Raw genomic sequence first — 17,012 nt, forward strand, 5'->3', positions numbered from 1 at the left:
AAACTCAAACAATTTAAAGACATTTCACTATATTACGTAAATCATCTATAATTATACTGCTGTGGTGTAAGCAGCATATCTGAATTTAACTTATTTACTTAGATCTTAATATTAAAAGCATGATCACACAATCACCAAATCATGTTCTTATTACTGATCATTAGGAGAACACACAAAGTAATCAGGTGGTCTCACACACCTATAAGGTCAACAGTGTAGAAATGTTCACCATTTTGGTACCCTCTTCTTAACATATGACAGTAACAGGTGTTTGGAATGAGGGTAAGGTAAGTAAGTAGACAACTTGTATACTTGTATAAAGTATTGAGAACATACTTAAAAAAACTGAGATACAAAAGGAATTCTCTTATTAAAAAAAAGTCACAGCTACCTTAGTAGGTGTTTTTTTTTTTTAAATAACTCACCTTATACAAAGCCATTTACACAGTTATTTAAGTTCTCAGCATATCACAGATATTTAAGAAATCAGCAGAAGTACAAAAAAATAAATAGAAGGCGGTCTTTCATGGGTAAGTGAATCTGCAATTCCAAGAGAGATCAGAATATTGAAATTAACTCTGGAGACTTGATTTTCTGTTCCAGTGGTTCAGTGGTTTATTATTTTATAAAGGGTTGGAAGAATTAATGAATTTTAAAACAGCTTATTTAACTCATTCAGCACAGGATCTGGCACAACAGTTAGAGACCGGCTTTTCAATGTGTCTTTCCTCTACTGCTTCTGCTTTCTTATCCCTGCCTCTCAGCCACGGACGGTTACAGATACAAGAATCAGAGCGTATATGGCATGAAAACGGCACACCGTGACCAATGAAGGAAGCAGGGAAGCGGTGATTTGGTTCTATCTCCAAAACCATTATGTAGAGGATTTAATGTTCATATTTGTCTTAAAGCTACTTCTCCTCTTCTCCTCATACCAAAGAGGAGTCCTTTCATTTAACGTTTTCATATAAAGTATTTTTAAGGTTTTTGATGTGAATACATGAGAGCTTCGTGAATTTTACAGTGTCGTTCACGGACACTGACGGCCTGCGGCGTGAGGGTGGGGACGGGCCCTGTGGGCCCTGCTTCGAGCTCTCCTCGAGGCCACTCGAGGTTCTGAAGGAAAGCCCAGCAGCTGACACACCGGCTTTCTCTTTCCTTCCTCGTGCGCTGCCCGTTTTACCATTTCATTTTGTCAAGTCCTCCAAGGTGGCAAAGGTAATAAATGTAGAGAAACCCACGAACTTCCAAAATTCACGATGCGTCACTTATGCCATCAGTCATGAGGGTACACCGACTACCTTTCTGGGTCATTTTCCCTTTGCAACAAAGCCTCTATAGTTTACACTTTATTAGTATTTTCTCCTAGAATGCACAGTTTTAAAAATGTATGGCGCTAACTCACACATTTCTAGATACTGTCGACCTTACTATAGATATAAGTGGACATTTTCTTCGTTATTTTAACTCTGTGCCTGATGGAATCCCAGTCTGTGAATTAGCTTGAGTTCGGTAATAATGTACCTCAGATTTACCACCATTGCTAAGAAGGACCAAAAGCTAGAAGCACAAAATTTTCATTGACTCAAGAATTATGCAGCCATTTGGGCCACTGAAAAGCATAAGTTATTCCGATAATCACTGTGAACAAAAATGTGGACAGGATAATACATTTTGAAAATAGTTTAATATTTGCCATTTTTGTTGCCTGTGCTATTAATATATACATTGGTTCAGTAATAAATATGCTACTATTACATAGAGTGCAATATTTTTAGTATTCATAACTGGTTGAAATTAATGCTGCTATTATCTCAAGAAAGGAATAAATAAATATCATGCCCGATTCCAAACTAATGCTCGAGAGGTTATTGTTAACAAAACTGACGACATAAACACACTGGGCATTACCTTTTTAAACATGATTCCTGTAAACACAGCAAAAAATCACTTTTCTCAGCCCTGACATTTTGTGTGATGGCTTAAAAAAAATACAACACACAAATCCTACCACTTCCTCTCTTGCATAGGGAATGAATTAATCATATTTCAAAATGCAGCGATCATTCAGTGAAATGTCTTCAGCACACAACGCTTGTTTTCGGTTATGAACTCAGAACTTTTGAGCTATACAAGTGCTCTGCATAAGTTTATAAAATATGCTTTCTGGATTTAAAATTGAACAGAAAAACTTCCAAACAAGTCATAGATATGATTCTAAAACATTATGTACATAATACCTGACTACAGGAGGAAAAGCCTCACCGTAGCACAGCACAGTGCAGCCACGAGCACAGCGCTCAGCAGGGCCCCGCTTAGGCTCTCCTCACATCAGTGCCTCTGGGGCCGATGACGCCGCCATACCTCACGCCCTTCCATGGTGCGTCCTAAGCGCAAGGGGGTGTGAGGGCAAGTTTAAAGTAGATAATGGGGGCAAAAAGGCAAAAATACAGTACATATGCTTTAAAGAGTGCACTTTATAAAACAGCTTGCTTTATTCATATTTTTTTTTTATAAAGTGCAATATTACTTAAAACAGAGACATGTACCTTAATATTCTGCAGTAACCATGAAAACAAACTGCCAGGAAAGAGCAGTGCAAAACTAAAAACATACGTAGCTTAGCATGCATCTCAGCGAGGCCCCAGTACACAGCGTGGGACCTGCATGTGCCTTTTATTTGACTTTTTAGAAAAAGATTAATAATCTTAGGTTATCGTCATAGGTAACCATATTTTAACTAAAATAAAAACAATAAGTTAAAGTCCTCTCTCAAGAAATAAGTATACACCACACATAAAATTCATGACAGAATCTTTTGGAAAACAGTTAGACCTTTTTTTTTTTGCTGATAAATCACTGTTCAAAGGACGCGTATCTCTTAAAAACCCACCATACCCACAAGGTGAAGCAACAGGTATCATCACAGTCCTAGGAACTCTTGCTGGCGGACCTCTGATGACCCTGTGACTTACTGTCAGCGGCTCAAACCTCACTGGTCGCCACTCAGATGGACAGACATTGGTGCCCTCTCAGCAACAGTCGTGCGGGCGTCACCCAGGTCACTAACAGCATCCCGTGTGCTCTACTCACAGTCCCATTTTCCGCCCGGTGCTTCTGGACGAGGATAACCAATTGGATTTTCCTGGAAAAATTCCCTACGGGGCAGATGCCAACGGATCCAGCGGGGTGCGGCTTCTGAGACACAGAGCCCGGCCTCCAGGCAGGCCGAGGGCGCTGAAGGGGTGGCGGAGCCTGGCTCGGTCCCCAGGCCCCCGGGCGCTCAGTCCTGGAACTGGAAGAGGCTCTCGGGGGCGCCGCCGTCGGCGGGGTTGCCGGGCTGCAGCGCCCTTGTGGGCGTGCTCTTGCCGTGCGAGTGGGAGGATGAGGAGTGCGAGCTCTCGCTGGAGCTGCTGCGCGTCTCCGTGCTCGTGCTCGTCTTCTTCATCCTCCGCCTCTTCGCCAGCGGGGCCTTGTCCACGTTCTGGAGGCAGAACCCCTCTCTCTTGTATTTGTTGAAGGCCTAGGGGAGAACGGCAAGATCAGCACTCACTGGAGGGGCTGATGCTGAAGCTCTGGCCGCCTGATGCGAAGAGCCGACTCCCTGGCAAGGACCCTGATGCTGGGAAAGACTGAAGGCGGGAGGAGAGGGGGACGACAGAGGATGAGATGGCTGGAGGGCATCACCGACTCGAAGGGTATGCTGCTGCTGCTGCTGCTAAGTCGCGTCAGTCGAGTCCGACTCTGTGCGACCCCATAGACGGCAGCCCACCAGGCTCCCCCGTCCCTGAGATTCTCCAGGCAAGAACACTGGAGTGGGTTGCCATTGCCTTCTCCACAATAGACATGAGTTTGAGCAAACTCTGGAAGGCAGTGGAGGACAGGGAGGCCTGGCGTGGTGCAGTTCATATGGTTACAAAGAAGTGGACACGACCGAGAGACTAAATAAGAAGGGAAGAAAAAAGGGGAATGCCACAAAAGTGAAAGGGCTGAAGCTCCTCACAGTGTGACTGACAGACGACGCGTGGTCGGCAACCACAGCTCCAGCTCGTCCTAGGAAAGTGAAAGTCGTTCTGTTGTGTGGCTCTGTGACCCCACGGACTATACAGTCCATGGAATTCCCCAGGCCAGAACACTGGAGTGGGTAGCCTTTCCCTCCTCCAGGGGATCTTCCCACCCGAGATCGAACCCAGGTCTGCCGCATTGTGCGCAGATTCTTTACTGAGTATGAGGTGAGCCACAAGGGAAGCCCTAGGAACATGGTCCTTAAACCACCGGATCTAAAGCTCCAGGAGGGTACAGAAGTCAATGGGGAAGGGCTTCTGAGGGCCCTCTTGCAAACCCACCAGCGAGGGTGTCCAGGAGTCCCAATTCTAGTCAATCTTTTGAAGAGGGGAGTGCTACCTCTCAATTAAAGGAACCACCGACTGACTGGAAATCCCTGGAGAATGTCAGCAATCTCACTCCCTTCCCCCCATTACCTGACTCATCCTGAACTTTAAGATTCCAACCACAAAGTCCCAGCACAGAGCCCCTGACCTCCACGCCCACGTCAGTGCAGTCTGGGTACGTCTTGGACATGATAATATGCAGAGATGAGCTCCGCAGACCTCAGTCTGGCTTCCTCCTCACAGCAGCCCGTCTCTGCTTTTCTCAGATTCAGGCATAGGCATTGCTGAGGTGACAAGCTTGCCTCACATGCCACTGAGAAGATCTGGATCATCTGCAAACGCCTGCAGTTAATCTCTTCACGCCTCACCAGATCCCAGTTCATTAGTTTTTAATCCATTTCTGCAGCCAAGAGGAAATGCTATCCTGTCTCCTTCCTCAAGATAATCCTCTCAGAAGTAATGTTATTTCTAACTCCTCTTCTCCTTATACAATTATCTTAATGTACTTGCATCTGTTTGGCACGAGTGTGCCAGAATCTACATTTATTACTATGTAGTCTCTGCCTTTCAAGTATACAATATGTACTTAATACTAGTCAATTTACTTTTTATCCCTTAGGTTCTAGAACAATAAAATTACGCACAAAATGACTGCTGAAGGGACGGACTTTCACACGTGCCTTAATTTCTAATGCTTATTTATAGTTTCTACAGACAGTGGTTTGGCTTATTTAGAGAGAAAAACAGCGCCAGCACAGGCGCTTGGTCGCAAGAGGGAAGGAGGGAGGGGTAGGGTGGACTGGAGTTTCGGTTTATAGGAGCAAGCTACTATACATACAGAATTCAGTGAGCAGCAAGCTCCTCCTGTGCAGCACAGAAACGACACTCACTACCGTGTGGTAAACCACGATAGAGAAGGACGTGAGAGCCGACGCGTATAGGACGCGTTTACATACATGTATGACTGAGTCAGTCTGCTGTACAGCAGAAATTAATACAACGTTGTAAAAATCAACTAACCTTCAACAAAATAACGTTTTTTAAAAAACTCTAATAATATGCATATTGCTTTCCTTAGCAACTGAAAAACTTCAACTATTCAAATATCAGACCACTGCCTCATCTCAAATGTCAAATAAATATTTTGTGGGTTTGTGGTGACTCTGGTCCCTATGCCCTTTCTGTTTAGAAATGTGTTTATGTCATGAAGGGATTTATAAAAGCATATCTAAAATTAAAAGAACCCATTTTAAAAACTGTCTGCCTAAGAGTGTGCCTCTGAGGTTACAGAGTAAGGACGTCCAGTCCCTTCTCAAACTGCCCAGGAGCGCAGAGCCTGAGCCTTACGTGGAAAGTGGCTTTCACACACGTGTGCACCGCAGCTCCTGAAGAGCCCAGGATGTCTGGAGTCATCAGAGGATTCGAGGACAGCTGACTGCCGTCTTGAAGCCATTCACTGTATCTCAAGTCAGGCATTTTAAGCCTTTTGTTTGGATCAACTGTGAGAAGTCCTGTGGGAATAAATAAGATATTTTTATTTCATGAGCTGTCATTTCAAACATAGTTTAAAATCAACCTCAGCGATCTCAATTATGTTCACAAGACATGATGGTTTCTATATGGCGTCAACCTCCTACAAGGATAATTACCTCCATTTTCATCTACACTGAGATTCCCTGGTGAATCTGGCTGCTCATAATAAAGCCCACAGCAGCCTGCTTCCAGGAGGCTGCAGGCTCGTGGGGCTTCCAGTCTGGGGAAAACCACCACTTGACACAAGGACTCCCACCAGGGGCCAGGAGAGCCCCTCCAAACAGAGCGCTGAGATCTACTCGACGCACATACAAACACCTTCAGCAGGTTAGGGAACGTGCAGATGGAGGCTCCAGGAGGAGCTGTGTGCGAGGTCTTATCCCGTCTGAGGACACGTGCACAGCAGGCTCCGGGGAAGGGCTCCCCCCTGGGGGATGGGCACCCTGGGGGCTTCCAGGAGATGAGTCCTGGGGGATGAGCAGGGCTCGATGACAAAGTAAGCCCCAGGATTACGACGAGCATGAGTAAAGGCGAACAAAATCTAAAAACTCAGCACATTTGAAGAACTCAGGTGCTCCACAGTGCCAGTCCATCCTAAAGGAAATCAACCCTGAGTGTTCACTGGAAGGACTGATGCTGAAACTGAAGTTCCAGTACTCTGGCCACCTGATGCGAAAAGCCAACTCATTGGAAAAGACCCTGATGTTGGGAAAGATTGAAGGCAGGAGAAGGGGACGACAGAGGATGAGATGGTTGGATGGCATCACCGACTCAATGGACATGGGTTTGGGCAAACTCTGGGAGATGGTGAAGGACAGGGAGGCCTGGCACGCTGCCGAACAACAGCTGCTGGACTGAGGGTGCCAGGAAACAGAGGAAGGTAGAACCGGGCCGTGAAGGCGCCACTGGGGGGGGTTCTGACCTAAAGCTCACTGGCGTTCCCTGGAGAACTTTCAACAGAAAAAAGGCCTGACTGCATTTGGATATTAGGAAGGTCACTTGAGCCGATGGATGACAGACACATAAAGCCAGAGCAAGTAAGTAAGTTGAAAGCATGTTACGGATTTTAGGAGAGAGCTATGACCAGACCTCAGATGAGAGCCGTGAGAATGGGGAGGAGGGTGGCTGGCAGCGATGCTGAATCCCAGCACCCAGGGCCTGCAGGAGTCAAGGAAGGTGGTGGGGGTTGAGGGTCTTGGCCACAAAAACAAGAGGGAGAGAGGAGCACGCACGTGCCTGGGGGAAAGGAGAGGAAAGAGAAAGCGGTTCTCTTTGAAGGTATGATTGTGAATGTGGATGAGATTGCTGAAAGAGGGTGTCCTGATACGAAGCTGAAGCTGAACAGAGTAGCCTGAATCCTTAAACACACAGGGATTCTTGAATAATTCACAAACAAATATATGTATCTCGGGTATGGTTCCACTTCAATCGCTACACATCATATAAAATTTTTCATTAGATTCTTACCTTGGATCAAATCTTTAGCCTCTTGGGATACATTCTTCCAGGCTTCTCCTTCAAAGGAGAAATCTCCCTTTTTAATTTTCTTCATGATTTCCACTGCACTGGTGCATGTCAGACTTTTATCATGAGACTGAAATGGAACTTGCCCTGACAACATTGTATACTATCAAGAAAAAAAGAGCAAAACAGAATGTCTGCCAAAATCACCATCAAAGCCACTCTGGTAATTTCATTACTAACTTCATCAGCATAATTTCCCAAATATTACAATTAACATTACTAAGTTTAAAAGATTACATGACTTTGATCACTGAAAGAACCAATCCATTTCAGACTCGTATATAAAAAGAAATGGCTTATTGTGATATCAAGATTTAAAACCATTTTTATAGCCATATTCAGGACAAGAAGAATAAAAAAGGATAATATAATCATTTCAAAAGGTGACATTAACAGGGGAATGTGCATATCCCAGAGGAACCGCGGGCCCTGGCTAAAATGGCCCAGGAGGGGTCAGGGACACAGAACAGAATGGATCCTGAAGATGCTGAACTAGGGTGGGCCGGTGGGGCATGAGACCTGATGGAGAAATTACTGCCACGGAAACACTCATCTGAAACTCAAGACTCAACATCCTGGCAAGGATGCCTGGAGCCAGTGAGCGTAGTCAGCTGAAATGCTTCCTGAAGCTCGGACGAGCAGACGCCCTGACTCCTAAAGCTGCTGCTGCGGTCGCTGCGCCATGCGCATGAAATGCTCAGAATGGCCTGAGGAGGCCCAGAGGCGCTGCGAGCTAGCGCGTGGGTCACGCCACCTCTCTGGTGCACCGAGGCCTCTTCCTTAACTCACACCGATGACCTCCCCGAGGTGGGATCCCAGTGATCAGCTGATGAGAGAAGAAAGGACATCAGGCCTGCTTGTCAGGTGGACTGGCATTCTTTCACTTGGGCAGTGTCAGAATATGAAAAGCTCGGTGAAGACACCAGCTCAGGACGAGACCCTGTGGGGCTGGAGTTCTGTCCCTGAGGACCGTGCCGAATCAGCGGCGATCCATCGGTGCTGGGTTCCCCAAATCTAGGTTCTGTAGGCGCAGGACTCACAGAATCACGTTTCCTGTTCCTGCAGCCGCATGGCCTGCGGTTAGAGGTCTCTGTTCTGTGGGCACACCTGCTCAGCTCCACCTGGTACCAGCAGGTGGCGACTCACGGTGCTCCCGCTGTCCGCCTCTTCCCTGCCTCCCTCCTGCCTCCCTGGGATTCCGGTCCTTAGCGAAAGTGAAAGTCGCTCAGTTGTGTCTGACTCTTTGCGACCCCATGGACTATACAGTTCATGGAATTCTCCAGGCCAGAATACTGGAGTGGGTAGCGTTCCCTTCTCCAGGAGACCTTCCCAACCCAGGGATAGAACCCAGGTTTCCCGCATTGTGGGGGGATTCTTCACCAGCTGAGCCACCAGCGAAGCCTAAGAATACTGGGGTGGGTAGCGTTCCCTTCTCCAGGGGACCTTCCCATCCCAGGGATCACACCCGGGTCTCCTGCACTGCAGGCGGGTTCTTCACCAGCTGAGCCCCCAGGTCTGGTCCTTGGGAACATGAGAAAATGTGTGCTTCCACTTCAGGCTCTGCTTTCCGGGGGAACCCAGACTGTAATGACTTTCTCTTGCTGATGAGCATTTGACTTGTTTCCTGTTTGGGTGCCCTGAAGCCGGCTGCTCTGTATGCGTCTCTGCGCACATCTCCTCTGGTACACAGACACAGACCTTTCTGTCGGCTGCCTCCCTGAGACGGAAACTGCTGGGTCATTTGGTCTGTGTGTTCAGTAGATACTGCCAAACAGTTTTTGAAAATCTGCTCCCCTTCTTAATCTTACCCCACTTCCTAACACATACATTGATGACTAAATATAAAAAAGTACCCTTTATATTAGCGTTTTCTTGCTCTGCTGTGTAATAATTCAACAAGCTGTTGGGTGGAGAGATGAATTCACCATCTTTGGAAATATTTAAAGGAGAGTGGTGATAGGGACTTTACAGAAAGATCCCTTTTCTGGAAGACTTAGAATTGGACTTTAGGCTCCTCTCAACTCCAAGATCTTAGAATTTAGTTGATTATCCAGGAATCAACTTCTATTAAGACTAATTCTGTGTCTGCAAACTGTTGGCAAAGGTTGTGATAAGAGAGTATCTATATACATAAAGATATATGTGTGTCTGTGTGGAACTGGGGAGAAAGCAAAAGTAAATGTGGCAACATGCTAAATGTTCACTGTGTTATTCTCCCAAATTTTCTCTAGGTCTTAAATTTTCAAAATAAAATTTTGAGAAGAAAGTGAAAAAATAAAAAATCCTGAATAAAGTGAAAAAATATGAAATCCCAAATAAAACACTTGGAAGAAATATGTTTTAACTGTTATTATACTCCATCCCATGGGTATGCTATATATACCTATGGAATAGCATATAATCCTATGCTACATTTTCTAAACACTGTCTGTTAAGCTCTGAATTACTGTGTGCCTTAAAAATTCATGTGCTGAAAAGTTACACCCACCCAAACATGGCTGACTTGAGGACAGGACCTTTATGCAGGTAAAGGTGATGGGGACCCGGGGGCCTTCACCCACGAGGGTGCCCTTACAGAGACGCCAGGGAGCTGGCCTGCTCTCTGAGCTCATGTGAGGAGAGGCCATGTGAGGTCGCCGTGGACAGGTGGCTGTCTGCAACCAAAGGGGAGCCCTCACCAGATACCAACCTGCTGGCACCCTGGGACTGGACCTCCCAGCCTCCAGAACTGAAATAAATTTCTGCTGTCCAAGTCGCCCAGTCTGTGGTGTTTCGCTACGGTGATCCTGAGCAGGCTAATCACCGCGTAACCTCTACCTTAATCAGAGTCCTGAACGTGTCCAATGAACTGCTCATCCATGAGGTAAACTGAGTTGTAATCAAAGCCACATGTATGACGCGATGCATCTTTCTCAAGTATTTGTTTTACCCAGTGACAATAACGTAAATTATCTTCATATTAAAGTATCCATATTCGTGTTCATCACAGGCAACGTGTCAAAGGGTCACAGATTTCTAAGGCAAACAACCTCAGATAAATCCTGTGCCTACTATGGGATAGCTCAAATCTAGATCCTCTGGAGAGAAGCACTCATTTATATGGAAAAGTTCACAAGGCATCCTTTTTTTTCTTGGACAGTTTAATGCAGGCGCTAACTTAGCTTTTCATATGTAAGTATTGGAGTGGCCAAAAACTTCGTTAGGGTTTTCCATGGGCTGTAACAGAAAAACTCAAATGAAATTTTTGGCCAACCCAGTATTTCATTTTGTATCTCTAAAAGGCAAGGATTTATAAAATCCCACAACCACAACCTATGATTGCACTTAAAAACAATTAGCAGTAATGCCTTTGTATCATCCAATATCCAGTCAATAATTAAATTTCCCCAATTGTGTACACACTGTATAATATTATAATTACATCTGTATGACAGAGTTTGAATTTAGCAAATAGAGTTAAAATTAGGATCTGTCTGAATTAAAGCACAGTGACTCCATTTCTAAGCGTCTTTTATCTATGGGCCCCAGCCTAGTTTTTCTCACAACTTATTTGGTGGAGTAACCAGGTTGTTTGTCCTGTAGAACTCCTGCAGTGTGGACATTCTGATGATACTGGTGGTATCGTTTAATCTGTTGTTTCCTGCTCCTGTTTAAGAGTTGACAATTACATCTAGAGAGAAGCCTGGCTTCTCTCCATGCCATTATACGAGGTTATTTCCATAGATAAGGCATTTGGAGGCTCTAAAATACCTGTCTGCATGTCTAAGAATGCCTTTTAAAACCTTAAAAAGCATGATAATTACATTTGGCCTGTATTTAAGTAAAGGCTCTTTTACAAGGGGGTAATCTTGTATTATTGCTAAAAAAGAAAGGCTCTTTTTTATTTAGATGAATTTTTTAGGAGAGTGCTACTGTAATCAGTTTAAGTTGAACAGAACTCAAATCTACAGAAGTTAGCTGTTAATTTTTATTTAAAAATCATACTCATAAATATGTAATTTGATTTGCAAATTATAAATGATGACTTAAAACTGCTGAAATAAAAACCTATAGCTTAAAAATAAAAGAACCATCCTGCAAGGACAACTGGCTGCCATTGGGGGAAAACAAACTGACACCAAAATAAATCCCAGATGGAGTGCACAAGCATAAAAATAAAATATAATCCTGGAGGAAAATTTAAGAGAATATTTTTATAATCTTGGGCTGGGGGTGGACTGCCAATCTGACATCAAAGCCAGAATACCATAAAGGAAAAGACCAACATATCTTGTGTGAAGTCTCTGCAGTTGTGTCCGACTCTGTGACTGTATGGACTGTAGCCTGCTAGGCTCCTCTGTCCACAGGATTCTCCCGGCATCATACTAGAGTGGGTTGCCATGCCCTCTTCCAGGGGCTCTTCCCCACCCAGGGATCGAACCCGTGTCTCTTATGCCTCCTGCATCGGCAGGCGGGTTCTTTACCACTAGTGCCGCCTGGGAAGCCCAACACACTTGAATTTTGCTTTTAGACAAGTTTAATAGATATGTTTTTTCATTTTTATGTTGTAACAAAAATTTTTTTAATTTCTCCATTAAAACATAAAAATTTAAAAAGTTTATTTAAATCTCTCTAAAAACAAAATTAAAACCTCATATAACTGTGAACAAAGTTTTCAAAAAAATGACAAACCAGAAAAAACATTTCCAATGTTAATGTCTGACAAAGGATTAAAATCCTTAACAGAGCTGTAAGTGTCAATATGAAAAATTTCCCCAAGGGAAAGCGGGCAAAGCTCATAAACAGCGATTCATAAAAGAGAAAAGTAAATACATGGAAAGGTGCACACGCTGAACACTCATCAAGGAAAATGCATGCAAATTATAATGACCATAGCAATTAATTTAGATTGAAATTGCTAGTATCCAATGTATTCACATACAGCTGATGAGAACACGATCTGGAAACCTTCTAGAAGGAAATACAGGCATGTATGTCAAAATAAGGACACATATACCCTTCTCCCAGGAGTCTAGTCTAAGGAAATAGTGAGATCAATGTGAGTACATATATCAAAAATATTCATTTGTGTAGCTTATAATTAGTGAGAGGCTAGAAAATGCTAACTGCTCATTAGTAAAGAAATGTTAAACTCTGGAGACTCAAACTACATATCACATAATCTCATTTGTTAAAAAAGTCTGAATATATATACAAACACATAGAAAAATGTGTAGAAAGATACACAGCATGTGTAACATGGGGGAGGGTGGACGGAGGGGAAGAGCTCAGACAGCATCGCCTCTGTGTGATGAGACTGCGAGTGATTCCACCTTGTTCCTTGTTTCTTTCTCTGTTGTCTGAAAACTTCTCCCTATGATTATGCATTACAAATTGTATGCAGAAAAAATAAAGCTATTTTGAGGGGAAAAAAAAAAACACCCTGAGATTTTTCTAGCTCATGTTCTGTTTCTGATCCTGGCTGCCACGGAGATTTTGTGAAAAGCATGCTTACCATGATTACTGTAAGTTACTATAAATATTTTAAATTTTATTTATTAATTTGTTAATTTATCCTAAGTGATATTCAATTGCTTTTCGGGTTGAAAATCTCAGAGAATATACTTTTAAATCTTTTTCATTAATGAGTCGCTTTGCTAGTTTCATATTGTATCTAATATGCCTAGCTTTTGAGAATAGACTATTGCTTCTTTAAAAATACATATATATAACTGTAATTCACATAAAACAGTTGCTTTAAATATTTCAAATAAACCAAAATAAAAATTCCTACATTTTCTCCAATATAAACTTTAAGAAAGGGAAATAGTCTTCAGTCAGGCCTTTTACTGTTTGTACAGAAAAGAAACCAATTTGCCAATTTTTTTCATGAATTTAAGAAAAACCTAGAGGGGTGGGATGGAGGTGTGAGAGGGAGGGGTGATGTATGTACACATGTAGCTGATTCACCTCACTGTATAGCAGAAACTCGCATGACATTGTAAAGCAATTATATTCCAGTGAAAAAAAAGAAAGACAGCAAAGGGAGAGATGCAGAGGACAGAGAGAAGTGACTGGGTTGAATGGCGTGGCTGATACGAACTCACCAAAATGACGCCCAAGCTCCAGAGGTCGCAGGACTCATCATAGCCGCTGTGATTCAAGAGCTCTGGGGCAGCGTAGTGAAGAGTGAAACAAGGCGTCTTCAGAGGCTGATTATCAGGGGGCTTCAAGCGTGCAAACCCAAAATCAATGACTTTAATTTCCAAATTGTCATTTTCATCAGTGAACAGTAAATTCTGCAAGATACGAAGTTTCTCATTAGTTTCTCATTAAAATGTCAGGGGCCTTGGAGAGGCATTTTGCAACATTATCTATTAACATTTACATTGGACTCAGACACAGAGATCTGACGCGGAGGTTGGGAGCGGGATCCCAGCATCCGCTGCTCTCTGCTCTAGCTTTCTGGACCACCTCGAGTTTACAAGGTCACGAGGGACACTCCCGATGGTGTCATGCCCCTTCTGCGTCTTTTGCTGTGTCTGTCTTCTACTTATCCCACCAACCTCCCTTCCTACCTGGCTCTCAGGCCTCTAATCCTACTTTAGAGATGTCACCAAACTGAAAGTGGAAACTATTGTATCTTCTTCTAGCTTTTACTGTTCTTTTCTGGAATTTATCAGCTGCTGATAAATTAAACATCAGTTCAATGTCTTCACCCACATTAGACCACAATTCCCTGAGGCCAACAACGGCGTCTATCTCGCTCGTGACTTTCTCATGCAGCAAGTGGTTTGGTAAATATTCGTCTGTTGAATGAAGTCAAATAAAATAGTTATATAATATCTAGCAAAACAGTTAACAGTATTTAGTAAAACTTATTAAAGAATACATGGTGGAGCCATGCATTTCAGAAATATTTTTCCAAAACAGTTAATACTTGAACGTTTTTTGATGCTTATGGAGATTATCCCTCTATTATTCAGAAAATGTTATTTTGAATCATTTTCCAAGCCTTCTCAATCGCTAAGGTTTTACTGATTATTTGTTTTTTATCTGCACCATGCAGCATTCAAGATCTTAGTTCCTCAACCAGGGACTGAACCCACGCTCCCTGCACTGGGAGTCCCCTCTTGACCACTGGCCTGCCAGAGGAGTCCCTGATTACTTTGTATTTACCACTTGTTTAAACAGTCTAACTGTACTGGTGTGCAAATCATCATTTTTATTAGTACATCAAACTAGTACCCACAGTAAATGAAGCTGATTATACTGTCTTTAGCCATCCTAACAAAATCTAGTATGCCTTTTTGATCATTAAATTATTCCCCCAGCTCTAGAACATCATTTGCTTTTTAATATTATTCAAAGTGAAAGAAAATATATCATAGAAGGCTTCATTGATATAAAGAATAAAAATCTTCTAGGCCCCCTTTCAAAAGTTAAAAATGAATGAAGTGGGAGGAAAGAAACAAAAAAAATTAGCTGAAAGGGTTTCTTAAATTTTCTATCATACTAAATGCTTAATCCTGAATTTTTGATGGAATTTAAATGTAAATGTAATTCAATGGAAGGCCTCGCCACAGCTGAAGTCATGCTGGAGTTCAGGCAGGAGAACTTGGAGAGGGCCCAGCAGATGGCCCTGGGCTCTCCTGTGGCAGGAGGCGCTGGGCTGCAGCACAGCTGGCCTGTCCCCACGGAGCCTGCTAGTCTCTGGAAAGGACTTCAGTGTCTCCTATACCAGGACTGGCTAAGGAGTCCCTTGTTTGCAGATCTTGAAACGGAGGAGGTGTGGCATTCCCCTCTTTGCTCCTCTCCCAATTCTCAAAGTGGAGCTGGGCGTACATGGTCAGGAGTGGCAGGAAGTCAACACTCAAATCACTTACATCCTTGTCTCAAGCTGTGCCAGGAACTAATTCGATAAAACTTTTCAATCTTTCAAGAATATGGGGATCAGTTTGAAAAATACAAAGCAGCCTACTAGAGAATGTCAGCCAGCTTCTAAATTTATTTGATTCTCACCACCTAGAAATTATCTTGCCTGTGTAGAATATGAATACCACATAAATATCTATCAAAAGAGACATAAACAGATCTTAAAATGCTGTCAAGGTGAAAGGGATTAAACTTTTAGCTTGAAAATAATATAATCAGCCACTTAAAAGTCAAAGTGAAAGCCATTTCATTATGACAACGTTAGTGCAGAGGTACATTTTCATGTCTCCAAAACACACGTTGGTTTAGGACTATCACAGTAGCAGGGTGTCCTATATGATGAGACAGTTCTTTTCAAATGCCTAGTTGAAACAAAATCTTTTTAACAGATAAGAACAAAGCTATGTGAGTGTTTTTTTAACCAGTAAAATCAGAAGGCAAATTTAAATTCTGTTGGAGAGGACAGTTGCATCGTTTGAGACTCATGACGGGACAGATGGCCAGTTATCAAAGAATAAAACATGTGAAAATGAATTCTAGACAGTCATGGAACAGATCTTTTCAATTAAAAAAATTACATGCTTGTTCCTTGTCTATCAAAAAAAGCATTTAAGTGGTATGTGTTCATATTTAAAAATAGACAGCTAATCTCCAATGTACAGAGCGCCATATTTTCAGTGGGCGTTGTGTGGGAGAGTGAGAACTGTGATGCAGGAAGCAGAGGGGCAGTTATCACAGCTGCCAGCTCATAAAACACAATCCGCTTTTGATTAATTACGAGTAATAGGAATAACAATAATAGAAAGTACACGGAAGTTTAAATCCTTTAGGAATCAGTCAGTTATATCCAAAGACAGAGAATTCCATTTTCAAAACATCCTCTTCCTACCAGTAACCTAAGGTACTTAACCAAAAGGCTAAATGGTACTTTTTGAGAGATTATTTTTTTGTAGTCTAGCACAAAAATAAACACCAAATTATTATTTAAAATACACTTGAAAATCCATTACAATCACATAGCAATTAAAACTGAAATTCTATTTTAGAGAGTAAATACATATAATTTTGCCTATGGTAAAGGATGATTCATTGTTATCCTTTTATAAAGTATTGGGTTTTGTTTTTCAATTTGCATTATTACTTTGATGATTTTCTAAAAGGGAGGAATTTTCATATTTTTGATACTAAAAAGGGATTATTCTAGAGTTAGAACCATCTTTCTTAACCTTTTGAAAGAAAAAATATATGAAAAGCTGCTACTTCTGCACTGCTACACAGTTCTATAATACAGCAGCACATGAGCAAAGAAAAGCGCATGTAAAGGTCACGCGACTAATTAAGCCAAGACAATGCTTTAAATATTCAAAACAGGGTTATATACGTGCCTATTCATGAGCTAATCAATTTGATTATGAAAGCAAAAGACAAGCTTTCAAAATACACCATTTAAAAAAAAAAAGCCCCTCTAAAACGGCATACATATAGGAGGGGTATTATTTTCTGCTACAAACATTCCCATTGCTATTTTAGTCCACAACTGTTGCATAAAGTATTTCTTCCATAAAAGGCTCTCACACTTACAAATATAACCTCAAGATGATCAGCTGGCAAAAAAAAGAAAAGGCAGATTTATTTCAGACTGAAATAGAA

General features: G+C 42.4%; 1 protein-coding gene across 9 annotated transcripts in view; it reads right to left on the reverse strand.

Annotated features, from left to right (window-relative positions):
- Nucleotides 1–1,668: 1,668 nt before the first annotated feature.
- Nucleotides 1,669–17,012, reverse strand: part of RPS6KA5 (ribosomal protein S6 kinase A5) — a 196,289-nt gene continuing 180,945 nt past the window's right edge. For 8 of the 9 annotated variants that reach the window (XM_019969394.2, XM_070798031.1, XM_070798030.1 and 5 more), the window contains 4 exons: nucleotides 13,535–13,726; nucleotides 7,392–7,551; nucleotides 5,739–5,902; nucleotides 1,669–3,523 (listed from right to left, as the gene is read on the reverse strand). In XM_019969394.2, the coding sequence (XP_019824953.2) occupies nucleotides 3,284–3,523; nucleotides 5,739–5,902; nucleotides 7,392–7,551; nucleotides 13,535–13,726 (756 nt within the window). In that variant the 3' untranslated portion in view covers nucleotides 1,669–3,283. The other variant, XM_070798032.1, reaches the window with a different exon arrangement.

The sequence above is a fragment of the Bos indicus genome, chromosome 10 (genome assembly GCF_029378745.1).
Source record: "Bos indicus isolate NIAB-ARS_2022 breed Sahiwal x Tharparkar chromosome 10, NIAB-ARS_B.indTharparkar_mat_pri_1.0, whole genome shotgun sequence".
Taxonomy (NCBI): domain Eukaryota; kingdom Metazoa; phylum Chordata; class Mammalia; order Artiodactyla; family Bovidae; genus Bos; species Bos indicus.